The following is a 14989-nucleotide window of genomic DNA, read 5'->3' on the forward strand; positions in this document are numbered from 1 at the left end:
TTCATGAAACATATAACAACACAGTGTGGCCTGAACAACCGGACAACGACACTAAAGAGTCCTGTTCTTCAAACAATGGAACCATGACATGGCATACATTCATCTTCCTTTAAAGAGAAGGAGTATAAAGGACATGAACCAAATTGGTTCTAGATTTTAACAAAAGAATTTTTAAAGAATACTTTTTAAATTGACTAATTATAATAATTTATAAATGTTTTAACAAATTCATGCACATTGTAAATGTTACAGGATAATATGCATTTTATATCTATGACATTGTAATAGCAGTTACCGTATGTATTGATAATGTCCTTCTGAAGATGGTCATTATGACCAAAACATGTAAAGCAGCCATGTCAAACATGCGGCCCCTCAACTTTTAGACCTAATTGAAATTAAAATCAATATTAACATTTTAATAGAAAAATTTTATGTAAATACAATTTTCCAACAGACCAGAAGACAAGAAGTCTCACGCAGACATAAATTAGCAGGCTGCAGGAAATTCAATGTTTTGCTATTTCTAACATAATTTCTTGTGTAATCTCTCTTTTTACATATTGAAAAGCTGTTTGATACTTGTCAAAAATGGCATTCTCTTGCTTTTTAAAACTGTAAGATATGTGACTTTAGGTAATTATATTGAAATTATTCCTAAATAATAAATATAATTAAATTTCCTTGTATCAAAATCTAATGTATATTTCCATTTTGAAGTGCGGCCCTGGACTATTATTTATAGAGCTGAGGTGGCCCCTTGTACGAGTTGAGTTTGACAGGCCTGATGTAAAGGATGAGAGATTAAAAAAGCACAACATTTATCAACCACACTGGATGGCATTAATAATCTCTTGTACTCTTAAAATTCCCTTAATGAGGCATTGGTGTTTTTAAAGGATACATAACTTTTCCTTTGACACGATCATACCTGGAGACCATGACAGTGCAGGCTCCACATCCTCCTTCACTACAGCCCAGCTTTGTGCCACAAAGACGCACTGAATTCAGCTAAGGAAATATCGTTCATCATGATTCTTAAACCTAATGCAATGTTGTAATGTTGTGTCTTGCTGTGCGAGCAGAATTCCTCACAAATATATCTTAACCCTAACATTTGAACCTACTTACTGGCACTGCATAAGATGGTTCCATATGCCACCAGACCATTTTTATTGTTTTGAAATGCAAATTTAACATGACTGGACTCTGAAAAAATGTATGGGCTGATCAATGCTCTTGCATCGGGATTTCAATTTTCACAATTCAGGGCTGATTTATTTCAACCCTTCTTTTACTAAAACTGAGATATGCAACATCTGATGTTCTTGCTGCGGACAAACAATATTTATTCTATCATAAGCCATAGGCTCAATAAAATTCCGAGTTTCCTAACATGTAGACCTATGCAATCCATTTGTCCATTCTAGATAAAATTGAATGAACCATCTAACTTCATGGAGTAAAGCCCTTCGAGAGAACCTAATAGAAGTATAGTTAGTTAAAAACTTCCATACTTCTTACAGAATACAAGTTCACAGAACTTGCCAGTGGTCATTATCCCACACTATATGGATCCAGTCCACGCCCTCCATCCCACTTCCTCAGGATCCAGTTCAATACTGTCCTACAATTCTGCATAAATTTCTCATCCTTCCTATACATGCCACATGTCCTGCCCATCTCATCCTTCCTGATTTGTTCACCCTAATAATATTTACATACAACTCTAGGAATTCTTAATAGACTAAAGCCTTCATGAGTATGGTCTTATGGGTTCTAATGCTGTGTAGTCCAGAGATACCCCATTGTTTCAGAGGAAAAGAATGCCTCCATCTTCATGTTGAAGAGTAAGCAAAATAAGAAACCTGCAATAACAACCTCAAATTAAACACTGATATTTTTCAGTTCTAAAAGGTTCTAACAATGATGTAAAACATTCAGAATTACTGAGTTGTTGGACTCTGTTCAGCATCTGGTATTTTAAATATCACATTTTGGAAACTTGATCTATTTCTGTCCTTGGATGAAAGGGTGGGAGGCAAGTACTCTGCCGATTCAGTTAGAAAGAGTTAGTGAATAAGGTTAACTCTTTCTAATGGACCCAGGGGAGTAAATGCCTCCCATCCTTTCATATGAGGATGGAAACAGATCCAGTTTCTGAAATATTCCATTTTTAGAATACCAGACAATGGACAAATTCCAAAACCTCAGTAATCTTGACGAAACCTGTTACAGTTGAGACCAGTTTCTGAACAATTACAGTGTAGGAAAGGCAATTATATCACCTTTCCTGTGAAGCCAGATTGCAATTCCTTCTTTGCATAGTACTACTCAAATTTATAGAATTCAGCATGCATGTTACTTTTTGCCTAAAAGTTGTACCTACCTAACTCTGAATTACTAAATATTTCCATATTTTTTACCTTGCAGAAGAATAGAATAAAGTCATTCATTCACACTAAAGGATACACTTATTCCTCAGGTAATATAATAATGTCCATTCTGGGTCCACATTGTTATCAACCACCTGCAACAATAACCATAAAATGTGCTCCCAATAAATCATAAAAAATATTATTCATTTATATGCAGCATCTAAAATGACTGCAGTGTTGGTAGAACTGCCTTAAACTAAACTCTTCTGTTTTGCTTGATTATGTTGTAGATGAACACCAATTAAAGGACCCTTCTCCACCTTAAATTCAACAGTTTTCAAACAAAGAAAATAAGAAGATTTGGAAATGTACAATTTGGAAATGCATAAAGACAAGAATTTAACAAAATATTCCACACTAATAGGGGGAATAAAAGCAAGTAAATGGGATGAAATGTGTACTCATAAAGGATGAACCCATTTATTTGATAAATGCCTCTGTTATGTTGGTAATTTATAACTCAACAAATCGAATGTTGGCAGACATGTTCATAAATATATTATATCTATCTGAGGGGCTATGGGTCATATGTGACATTACAGTCTTCCCTACAATGATACTTAGATGGTCAGCTCATGGGCGTCACCAGTGTTTATTTCCAAGGAAGGGTAGCCAGAAAATTTGCTTACAAATTTCTACTTATGCAGTCTCAGTTTGCTTTCACTGATCACTCAGGAGTATACAGGACAGAAGCAATTTCAATTGTCAATATTAATATTTGATACATACATATATGTGTGTGTGTGTGTGTGTGTGTGTGCATGTGCGTGTGCATGTGCATGTGTGTAAGATGTCTAGTGTGATCCCCTCTGTTGGTGCCCATGGTCCAGCCTCTGTAAAATGAGCACCTGGAACTCTTTCCTCAGAGAAAGTCATGGCATTACAATGGAACTCAAGATCTAATCATCATCATCATCATCAACGCCAAAACAAGCATTTTTAGTTCATTGTCTTAGAAAATCCTGCCATAATTGTCTATTCCTTTGTGAATTAGACAATCAGGTTTCCATTTCTTTGGATTTCACAACAGTAATTTTTTTACAGAGCAAGGTCATCAGCTTTTATCCAACCTCTAACCTTGAGGACTAGGTCTATGTATGTATGACCCCCAGATACAGGGTTCCCTTTTCACTGCATTCTAGACTCTCAGAGCTAGGTGGGATTATTCTAACCCCTCTTCAAAATATACCACCATCTATTCCCAAGGTTAAAAAAGTGTCCAGCTTTATTTTCCTATCTTTGTATGCCTTAAGAGCCGGGACAGCTCAGTCAGTACAGTGATGGGCTATGGGCTAAATAGCTACAGTTCGATTTCCAGCAGGGACAAGAGATTTTTCTCTACCCCACAGCATCCATATCAGCTCTGGAACCCACCCAGCCCCCTGACCAATAAATACCAGGTCTCTTTTTCCGGAGGTAAAGCAGTATTGGAGCTGACCTCTCACCTCCACCTCGTGCCAAGGTCAAGAATGGTGGAGCTATACTTCTGCTCCTCCATACGTCCTCATAGCAAGGTGCCCTAATAATTAAGCACAGGGACAACTTTACCTTTACCCATCTTCCTTGGTACAGGATATGTTTTTTTATGTTAAGATATACGCAATTTGCATTTCCTATATCAGATTGTCAATTATTGAAGTTACAGAACAACTTCTGAAAGAAAATATAAAACCGGAGCATTAGCCATGTGATTTTTCCATTGTAGACGGTGGAATCACTCGCCTTTCGGCCTGTTATAATTTTAATAAATCAATATATTTTACGTACGCTACTACATCTTTTCCTGGTGAAACTGACTACCATGGGCATGATAGGGAGAGGAGATTTTCTCAGATGTGTATATTTTCGCCTCAGGAGGATATACACCGACAATAAACCGGTATTTGATGGGTTCTGCAGGGAAAGTGGCGCGACGGGCTGACACTCGCAATAACTCCAAGGTCGCTGCCCCCACGCTGTTGTGTTGGGGTAGTAATCTTATCTAGCCTGACCAACCTATTCGAGATTTCTCCATAATTCAGCAAGTACGAGTAATGCCAGTCCGAAGGCAGTTGCGTTTCAGCACACACACACACACAAGGCCTGAACTATACTGTCCGGCCCCTAGCATCTAAATTCATTACTCAAACAGCTACACAGAACCTTAAATAGCCGATCTTTACGCACTCTCAGCCCTGTGGCGACTACTGTTTAAATCGTAAATAAATTAATTCGAATTTGGGTGTCAAAAAGGCGTTTTAATGAATTTATAAAACTAAGCGGACCTAGCCACTGTCCGTAAAACGACCCTGAGAAGTCTCAGAGCACACCGGCTAGATCTAGTGCGATCTAGGAGACCGGTTGCAACGGTTATTATGCCATCAATAGTAACATATTTTACAAATTTCTGTAATAATATAATCTTTCAGTACACTAGCTGAATATCAATAGTTTTCTTCGGTAACAAAAGTTGATATAGGCAGAAAAATAATAGTTACAACAGCAAATTTTATAAATGTGTTTTCTACTGAGAAGACCAAGGTGAGAACAAGGTGTAGGTGAGTGGATAATATTAAAATGGATCTTAGAGAGTGAGGACGGGATTGTATGGATTGGATTCATCTGGCTCAGGATAGGGACCAGTGGAGGGCTCTTGCGAACACGGTAATGAACATTCGGGTTCCATAAAATGCTGGGAAATTCTTGAGTAGCTGCAGAATTGGTGGCTCCTCAAGAAGGGCTCAGCTCCATGAGTACGTAAGTAGAGATAAATAAATAAGCAAGCAGAGATAAATATAGGCCTACGTGGTTAAGGGCACAGTTTCAATGTTGCTTAATTCCGATTTTTGGATTATATGAAAGTACATACATGCTCAGTGGGAAGTAGGGATGGCTCAGTTGGTACAGTGACGGGCTACGGGGTTCAATTCCAGGCAAGGGTTTTTTCTCTTCTGACAGAGTCCAGACGGACTCTGGAGGCGATTCAGCCTCCTATGCAATGGGTACCGGGAGCTCTTTCCTTAGGGTAAAGCGGCAGGGGCCTGGAGCTATTCACTCACCTCCATCTAGTGCCGAAGCCACGAATGGTAGCGCTGTACCTCCACTCCCTCATACGTCTTCGTGACGTAGTGCTTAACTAATTAAACACAACGACAACTTAACTCCTTACTTTTACATATATACCCAGTACATTTCCATTCAGACCTTCCTGTGTGCATTTCTGTGGGATTGTTTTGCCTGAAGAACCTGTAGTGAGTCACTGTTATATTTCACTCACCCCCGTCAGCCAAAAATGCTAAGTCTAGATCAAAACAGGCAAAAATTAAACTGTCTTACTGAAATTCTTCGGACATGGGAAATGACTTCCCTTGGGTTTGTGAGCTGCTGCTTGGCTACCGGCGTTTCAAATAAAATGAACCGCTGGCTGCAATAACAATATTTTGCATCCAGGTACACTTGATCGTGGACTTACGACCGACTTCCGTTCTGACTGACAGTTCGTTAGTCGATCTGGTCGTATGTCGGCCATATACTTATTAACAGTATTTTCCAACCTTTCAAATATTTTTATCATCTTTATAATTTATTTTTAAAAAACTTTTACATTGTATTCGTTTTTTCCCCCATTTTTTTGTGGTCGTAAGTCGACGACCAAGAGTATTTCTATCTGCGTCGCCAACCGAAGGAATACTTTAACTGTCGCAGCTGGCTCGAAGTTTGAGTTTTGAATCAAGCTGATCGTTTGCTCGGTATGTTGCCTTTGTGCACTGCGAATATGAGGATACAAGTTTTGTCACTAATAAACGTCCAGGGCAAGCACTTGTAGCACACTGAAATACTGAACTGAAACTTAGTAATTATTGAACGTGCGTGGGTTTTCTTTCCTTGGCACTACAGCCCCAGTGGGCCTAGGCCTACCTCCATGAACTTCTCCGATCACTTCGGTTTTTCTAGATCTTACACATACGGTAGGACTCCTTGCGCGAGTGATCAGCTCGTCGCAAGGCCTCTACCTGTAGACAAACACAGAAAAATGCACACAAACATCCATGCCCTGAGTGGGATACGAACCCACGATCTCGGCTTCCGAGCGACAGTGCTGCCTTAGACCGCTCGGCTACCGTGACCGGCCGAGCGTGGTTAATGTGTAATTATTTACTTCCTAAATAAAATCAATGACTGACAAAAGTAGAACGAAGAAGCGGTAGTTTTATTCGCTTAGTGGGGGGTGGAATCCAACTGGGTCCACGCGGCACGGCGGCCACTGATTGGCCTATTGTAGCCTGCCCTGGGTGATTATGATGGAGAAATTGGTGGAATGAAGATTGGCAGGGGAAACCGAAGTACTTGGAGAAAACCCGCCCCAGCGCCACTTTGTACAACATAAACCCCACTTGACCAGGACCGGGATCGAACTCAGTCCGCCGCGGTGGGAAGCCAGCGACTAACCACTTGAGCTATGACGGGGCCTCAAGAAGCGGTAGTTAGACGAAAAAAGAGCACAACTTGAAGCCACATTTTGAAATTAATATCCAGATTTCATCAAAAGTATTCTGGACAATTCAGAAAACACGAAGTAGTTTCTGTAGTTCATATAATCTTACATAATTAGCTTTTATGTCGACTGTACTTTGCTGACGTATGCATTAGGGCCGACTGATACAAACAAGCTTTCTATTATCATATTTATGAAGTCTGGAATTACATCATCGCCAGATACTTTGGCTGGTGAAAGAGGATTTTGTTTGTGGCCACGAAGACCATGATGATAAGGAACAGATGCACACTAAGCAGGTCCAGAGATAACAGCTCCTGCCTCACTCCTCACTTGACTATCTCAATGAAACAGACTTTCTTCAGAAACTAGCAGTCACTCAGATATTCAAGAAAATTCTCGTCTTTCATGGAACTGGATACTTCATTAACTCGTTCACTAGTCCCCCACTGGACCAAATTATGAACATGATGAATCCAGTCCACATTTTCATGGCCAGTGTCTTTAAGTTCACCGTTAATATCACACTCCCATTTACCCCCAGGCATACTGAATTCTCTCTTCAATGCGGATTTCTCTTCTCTCCAATGTGTGCTACAAGTCTCGAAGATTTAATATTCATTGATTTAATCACCCCAATAATATAGGATGTCAGGATGAAAAGTATCCAAAATAAAAATTCGTATCACGGAAACTAATTGTCATACACGTATCTGGTTATGTCATCGGAAAGGAAAACTCTGAAAGTTTTTCTTTTTTCCATGCCCGGCTTACGCGCATACGCCGCCATATTTTTGCCACCACTTGGACAGAGAGATGGCTGGGATACGAATTGGCAGAATTGGACCAATCGCTTGGCCTCCTAGGTCGCCAGATTTAACCCCAGTGGATTTCTTCTTGCGGGGTTATGTGAAGAACATGTCTACCAGGTTAAGATCAATGACTTTCAACACGTTAAAGCTCGCATAAGGGCCGTTGTGGCTATGGTAACACCAAACATGCTTCAACCCTTGATATTTGTCGTGCCACCAAGGGTGCCCACGTTTAAATTTATTGTGAAAGTTATATATACAGAAAAAGAACTGTGATAGATTCCCTTTGTAATGGTGTAACCCATTAATGTCTATAATAAATTCTTTCTGAGATATAATGATTTTATTTTGGAAACCTTTCACCGGACACTCTGTATATGGTGACTAGTACAAATGACAACTCTCCTCATTATATGATGTAACCAGGATACAATCTGTTACAGAGTTTAAGCCCGCCTTCCCTCATTTATAAGGAATAGATAAAAGGTAAAAGGCAAAGTTATCCCTGTAACAGGCCTACCTACAGACACCCAATAGATGGGCTTAAAGAAAACAAATTAGAAGCCATTTTTCAGTCTAGAAAGAAGATTAATTTCTGACAAAACTGCTGACAGATGAACATGAAAACTGATAATTAAAATGCTGTCGACACACCCATGATTGGAGGCCCCTTGAACTTCTTATTTCCTTGACATCAATGATGCCAACGTTCCGGCCATGTAAACACCAGAATTCGACGTCAGAATCTGTTTATGTGGGGTCTTTAAATCTAGTGCACAAAAATCTGTCGTAAAAATATATTATTTTTTCCAAGTTCTTTCCTTCCGGCGTAAAGGCAGGTCAAAACATCCAGAAATTTCGTATGAAACTTCTATTATAATAGAGCATGGCCTTTAAAATCACTGTGAATTCGAAAATATTACTGAAATCGTCTATACCGACAACTTCAGAGGCTTCATTTTGAAAATAAAACGTCTTCTACGTCTTTATATTCTAATTCACATTCAATGGTAAATGGTAACTACACGACATATATCCACAGCCCAATGTTACCAACATCCATAAAACAAAAATAAAATACATACGCCATTATCGCTACACACGTACACTCACTCTTGACCAAGTTTGCAAGTTCATTCTTGTTAACGTCAAAACATTCGTTGATGTGGGTAAACAGGAAAGACGCAATATCGCTACTTTCATCGATGTACTTACAAAACTTCTTTTTTTTTTTTTCGCGAAGTCAGGCTTAAGTAAGCTTTCGAAAGTCTGTCCATACACCTCTGTACGTGCTTCAATCCATTTTGAACTTCAATTGGCGAGAAAGGTCTCTAGAACTCTCTACATAGGACTAAACATCAAAACTTACAAATGCGGCAGAGGCATGAAACTTCGGAGAAGTTGAAAATTTACTGGTCGAAATTATGCCCAAGAACAGATCACTGTACCTAATCTCCACCCCAGAAAGGCGTATTATGAATGAACACAAAAGTTCAGGCATCTGAAACGTCCACACTAAATGGCGGATGATTAGCTTTGCGCTTCGGCCGCTTTATCCTTGAAGAAAAACCCCCGAGTGCATATCAGAAAGTGACAAAAATGACAGAAATTATGCCCTTACTATGATTAGAACACTCAACTGTACGATTTTATAGCGTCGAATTCGCTGAAAAGACGATTGAAATGGATAGGAAGATACGAATTTGGGATGAGGGGGTAGTTTCGTATTTTGAGGTATCGGCTAGAAATTAGGCTGGAGTCTGAGAAAAAACACAAACTCTCAGCCTATAGGCCTGCAAGGTAAACCTAGCAGAAATTCAAATGTAGGTATGTTCCGTGGTCAAGTTCGGAGCATTTTCTAGGCTTTAAAATTCTAGAAATAATTCAAATTTCATATGGAAATTACCTTTTTCATGAGGTCACTGTGGATTTGTGATGAGCAGATACATCTGTCAATAAGGTGAATACGTGATACGTGATACAACAAAGATAACGTCAGTTTTTATTGAAACTTGTAATTACATTAGGTTGCTTTTAGTTAGCTTGTAAGTAAAAGTAAAGTATAAGCAAGTGTCACGTAACTTCGAACAAGACCAAGAGTAACCGTGAATGCGCAGAAGAAAAATTTCCGACAAGGGAGTGGGTTCGAGGGTGTGAGAGGTGACAGGCGGCCAGTTGTTTGTAAGGCACCCTCGAAGCAGGTTATACTTACGGTTTTTCTATCATCTGTTTAAAAACGTCAGTTTCCTTGTGCGCTAAATCGTACATGAGTAAGAAATTAGGTCAGGGTATAGGTCTACACACCTTGCGACGAGCTGATCACCCGCCTAAGGAGTCGTACCGAATGTGTAAGATCTAGAAAACCCGAAGTGAACGGAGAAGTTCATGGAGGTAGGCCTAGGCCCACTGGGGCTGTAATGCCAAGAAAAAAAAATTGGTCTATACTCACAGACGAACAATTGCAAATGTATATAATTACTTAAAGAGACTAGCAGATAGTAGAGCTGCTGTAAACTTAAAGTCAATCCAGAAAACTATATGTGAAGCTACAGGAATCGGCCGCACTGCACTGAATGAAATTATTCGAAAAGAAAAGAGCTTAGAAGAGGGCGCTTCCTTTGACTCACCGACCAAGAAACGTAAGAAGGAGAAACCTGTAACGGAAAGAGATCAATTTATAGAAGACGCCATCAGAATAATGATCTACGACTTTCATAAAACAGAGGGCGAAAGAGTTACCATGCCCAAACGTCACAAAAAATGGTAAGAGACCTAAAATTTGAAGGAAGTCTTCCTAGTTGGAGGATAATTGTTCGCCGGTTTGGTTTTCGTTGGAGAAGGACGAGGGATAATAGAAAAAACATTGATTGAAAGGCATAACACCCGTTCTAAACGCCTACATTATCAGCGGACAATCAGGCAATATCGCAGAGAAGGTCGGCCTGTTGTGTATGTGGATGAAACGTACTTGCACAGTGGCCACACATCGTCATACTCTTGGGATGACTCGCTAAACAAAACACTCTCCTCTCCTGTTGCCAAAGGTCCACGAGCAATTATTGTACATGGTGGTGGTAAGTAAGGTTTTGTGGAGAAAGCTTTGCTTATGTTTAAGTCAGGCAGAAAAACAGGAGACTACCACCACGAGATGAATTCTGGAAACTTTGAGAAGTTGATCCAGGAAAAATTAATTCCAAACTTGCCTCCAAGAACGGTGATCGTAATTGACAATGCAAGTTACCATAATATTGAAGTAAACAGAGCGCCAACTTCAAATACCAAAGTAGCTGAAATGAAACAGTGGTTGGCAGAACGGAACATTTCAGCATATTTCAGCGTATGCAGCATATTGCAATAAAGTGGAAAATCGAGAGGACCTGTACTTCGCAAGGGAAATGGATATCGACACCAGGACAGACAATATAATCATCACATGAGATAGCGAGGAAAGTGAAACGTCACATGAAGATGATGAGTAAATAAGAGATACGAGGTATGACCCGTTTTAATTTTCGCGATACAGACTACATTTTTAACATGGACACACTAGTTAATTCTACATACACTTCCATGACGAATGGCTAAATTCTTTTCTTCATTGCATATGACTATTATATTTTAATTTTCAAAGTATAAATTAGTAATACACATTAAACGTATTTTTCTTTGCATGACGAGTGACAGTATATTTATATTACTGTAATACGCTCTTCGAAAAGAGAACGGCCACTTCTGGCCTATTGTACCTGCCCCAGCGCCACTTTCTCCACCACAAATTCCGCTTGACCAGACTCGGGATCGAACCCGGGCCGCCGCGGTGAGAAGCCAGCTACTAACCTCTTGAGCTATGGCGCGGCCCATCTGCTGGGGTTTACTTCATCGATTTTCTTCCATGAGATTATTCGCGAATACAAATAAGAGACGCGCATCTCTCAGATAATATTAGGTAAATAAGAAAGGGAACCCTCTTTACGGTTGCTTTAAAAACGAGGGTTATTTTCTCTTTAAAGGTTCCAATATACAATATTGTCTGCATACCAAACAAGATACTGCCTTACACTAAATCCTTTGCTCAAATAAAACAGGTGTGAAAGTTAACACTTTAAAAAACATCAAATGGTAGCATTGACTACAATTTAATATTTACGTAAGCTGAATAAACACAATAGACCACTGTAGGTCGCGGTGCAAGGGCCGAGAAGGCCCACCCCTTATACATTCATTCGTAAGCTGAAACAAGTTTCAACATTTATCTTAGTTGCTTTGTTATAAACTTCAGTTAATTACGCCATTTCGTGAGTTTGTGCGCACTACAATGAAGTCACTAGGAACGGCAACACTTCTACGTCCATAAAGTACCACAGCAATCTGCTGACTGTGGATCTGACAAGAAATAGAAGGCACACGCTCTTCTCCATTATAGTGCGCTCTACATACCCAGAAGTGAGCAAGTGCAAACCGAAAAGAAAAACGTTACTATTCTTAAACCGATACCGAAGTTTCAATATTGAATAACTGTTCAATTTGAGTTTCTCACAGCAGTAACAATAAAGAATTTTGTCTTCTTGGATATAACTCCATGTGGCAGCCTGGTTGAAGTTCACCGATGTTTCGAAGTAACTTCTTCCATCTTCATGGTCAAAGTCTAAGCTCTAATCCAGACTAGAAACCATAAAGAAACAAGAAGCAACCTCGTTATATAAAAATATTCCTTAATTTTTTATTCTTGCTCCTTTTTACTTTGCTTACTCTTCGACCCTGATGATGGAAGCAGTACATTTACGACACGCCTATTAACTTCTAACAGACTACACGACGTTAATCCCAGAAGACAGTACTTTACTGGGAATGATGGGTATCTCTTTTGCGTCACGTCCAGATATGTCGCCGTTTCTAGGAATGATTCGCTGACGTCATCACTGTACATACTGTCATGAGAATCTCCAACCGAAGCAGAACAATTCTGATTTCTCATACTGTAACCACGAACTCAGCAAACGAAGGTTACGATTCATATTAACGCATCTGAAAGGCGTTTGGACTGTGGAATTCTCCGCTTCCCGAGTAGGGACACAGACGATCTATACTTTGCACTAAATAAATTTAGTGAAGACTTCTATTTGCTGGGTTATAACGCTGTGTATTCCGTTGTAAGTAAAAGAAAAAATTAATGGACTACACGACGTTAAATAGAACTCTTCATAACCTCCGCCGTAGCAACCTCATATACTAGAAAAAATAGTTTTCGCACTACACCACTACACCACAGAGGTGGTCCATATCAAGGAAAACACAAACTTGTCGTTTCCTTGTCGCACCTGTAAAGAACGTAAACCCCATATCTGACAGGATGTTTTCTGGACATCAAAGTAAGAAAAAAATATAAATGGTTATGTACACTGAGGGCCTTCCTTAAAGAAAGTTTGAATCATTAGAAAATGTCTGCTCCTGCCGTCACAATCTGAAAAACAGACCTCCCGAGAGGCATTATGATTGTATTGCGTGATGTAATGGTCGTAGGGATTCATTTGATGTCTGAGAGGACCTCTCAATTTACTGGCGTTTTACTATTGCAGGATTTGTCCTTCAATGTGGTTCTCCAGAAGTGGTTTCGGTACATGATAGTCCGGGAGTGTGTCAATACAAACTCAAAAGAAAAACAGAAACTCCGTAGCCTGTAGTCCGCAAGCGAGCTATACCGACCAAGCGACCGCCGCTTGTCGGCGAAGTTAGTGCCAACTTTATGCGGATAGAGGGAAGGAGGGAGTGTGTCAACAGCTTTCCGCAAATTATGCTGGGCTCTGGACCGGTCGTGGCCGTGACGCTACAATTTCCTGACCTCCAGGTTTAGCTGACATCAATATTCTGGACGAATTTGAAAATCAAAGTCTATGCCAGCCAGCACATTTTGGAAGTGAAATAAACTACCCCTTCCCCGTAAAAATTCTTCTATGTTCCGTTCTCGTTACATTTCTGCGTGTTAATAAGACCTTGTTGTAAGAGGGTATTCATTCGTCCCTTTACGACACACGTGGTGCTTCTTTTGACGTCACAACATATTCTAAACGTGCAGGTAATGAGCATGATTTGAATTCGGGAAATAAACAGTTCGGATGGCTGAGGCTTTCGTGATCTTCCTCATTCATACTTCCCGAAAGCAAGTCTGACAAGTTGCTGTTGTACTGCCCGCTCTGATTATTACATGGTCCAGACAAATACCTGCTAGAAAGAAAACAATACGATGCACTAGACACAATCCCCATAATACTCGTATATCATCTGAAGAATGACGTCACAGATAATTAGAAGCTGCGCCTGCTCTTAAAGTGAAAAAAAAGGCTCACGGAATACTGTAGGTTTGTTATGGAAGTGTTATTAAACTCACAACTATTTTGGACAATTCCCACTTTCCAAGTTACGTACTAGCTCTACCGAAGCAGCACCAGGATTCATATTTTCATCTGACGACAGAACCTGAGTCTGTTTCCGATGCGTTGCGTGTATTTAACAAAATCCAAGACCATAGAAAATAACCAATACATGTGTCACTCTAAAGGCGCTTCCACATTCCTCATGCTCGCCAGGCTTCTGCTGCCGGAAGACTGGTCTGGCTTTTACTTGTGCTCGTAAATCTTCGTCCACACTACTTCAGTTGCTCGCCAGGCTTCGGCGCGTGAGGATCCGTATATTTACTCGCAGTGTGTATAGGCTGTAGTCGTATTTTAATTTATTAGCTATAGTTATTAAATTAAAATTTTAAAATTTGCTTGTCTCGTGACTTGTCATATCGTCCACATTACTCGCGAGCCACACGAGCACGAACACGAGTAATGTGGACGCACCTTAACATTCAGCGTGCACAGACATGAACTGCTAAAACGAGGTAATTTCCGTAATCTTTATACTTCGAAAGAATTTAGGTACCGTTCCATACAGAAGTAGTTCACTCTGAACTCCATTTCCTAAACCAAGTTCAGAGCCACTCTTGGGACACTGTAAACTCTGCAATACTTAGCTACTGGTATTTAATACTGGATCCTTTGCGTAATTTCAGGCAATCAGTATCTTCTCCATCCCTATTACAAATTTAAGTCAGTGACCAGTCACATGGGAGCGGCGTGACGTATTGGAGGTTACTGGAGATGAATAGGTTATCTAAAAGAAATACATATTACATACTATTCTCCGTGGTATCCCCTTTCTTTGGATGTACGCACGATAACCTCCTATGTAGCGCAACATGTTTTTAATATACAGAAATGTTA

At 39.9% G+C, this 14989-nt stretch overlaps 1 protein-coding gene across 1 annotated transcript in view; it reads right to left on the bottom strand.

Annotated features, from left to right (window-relative positions):
• The window catches only part of LOC111862067 (xanthine dehydrogenase), a 59975-nt gene that overhangs the window by 42259 nt on the left and 2727 nt on the right, over positions 1-14989 (bottom strand). The window contains exons 2-3 of the mRNA XM_023847142.2: positions 2473-2530; positions 905-1001 (exon numbers count right to left, since the gene is read on the bottom strand). Coding sequence (XP_023702910.1) covers positions 905-1001; positions 2473-2530 — 155 coding nt within the window. The remainder of the gene's footprint in view (positions 1-904; positions 1002-2472; positions 2531-14989) is intronic.

This window comes from Cryptotermes secundus, unplaced genomic scaffold, assembly GCF_002891405.2.
Source record: "Cryptotermes secundus unplaced genomic scaffold, Csec_1.0 scaffold400, whole genome shotgun sequence".
Lineage (NCBI taxonomy): Eukaryota > Metazoa > Arthropoda > Insecta > Blattodea > Kalotermitidae > Cryptotermes > Cryptotermes secundus.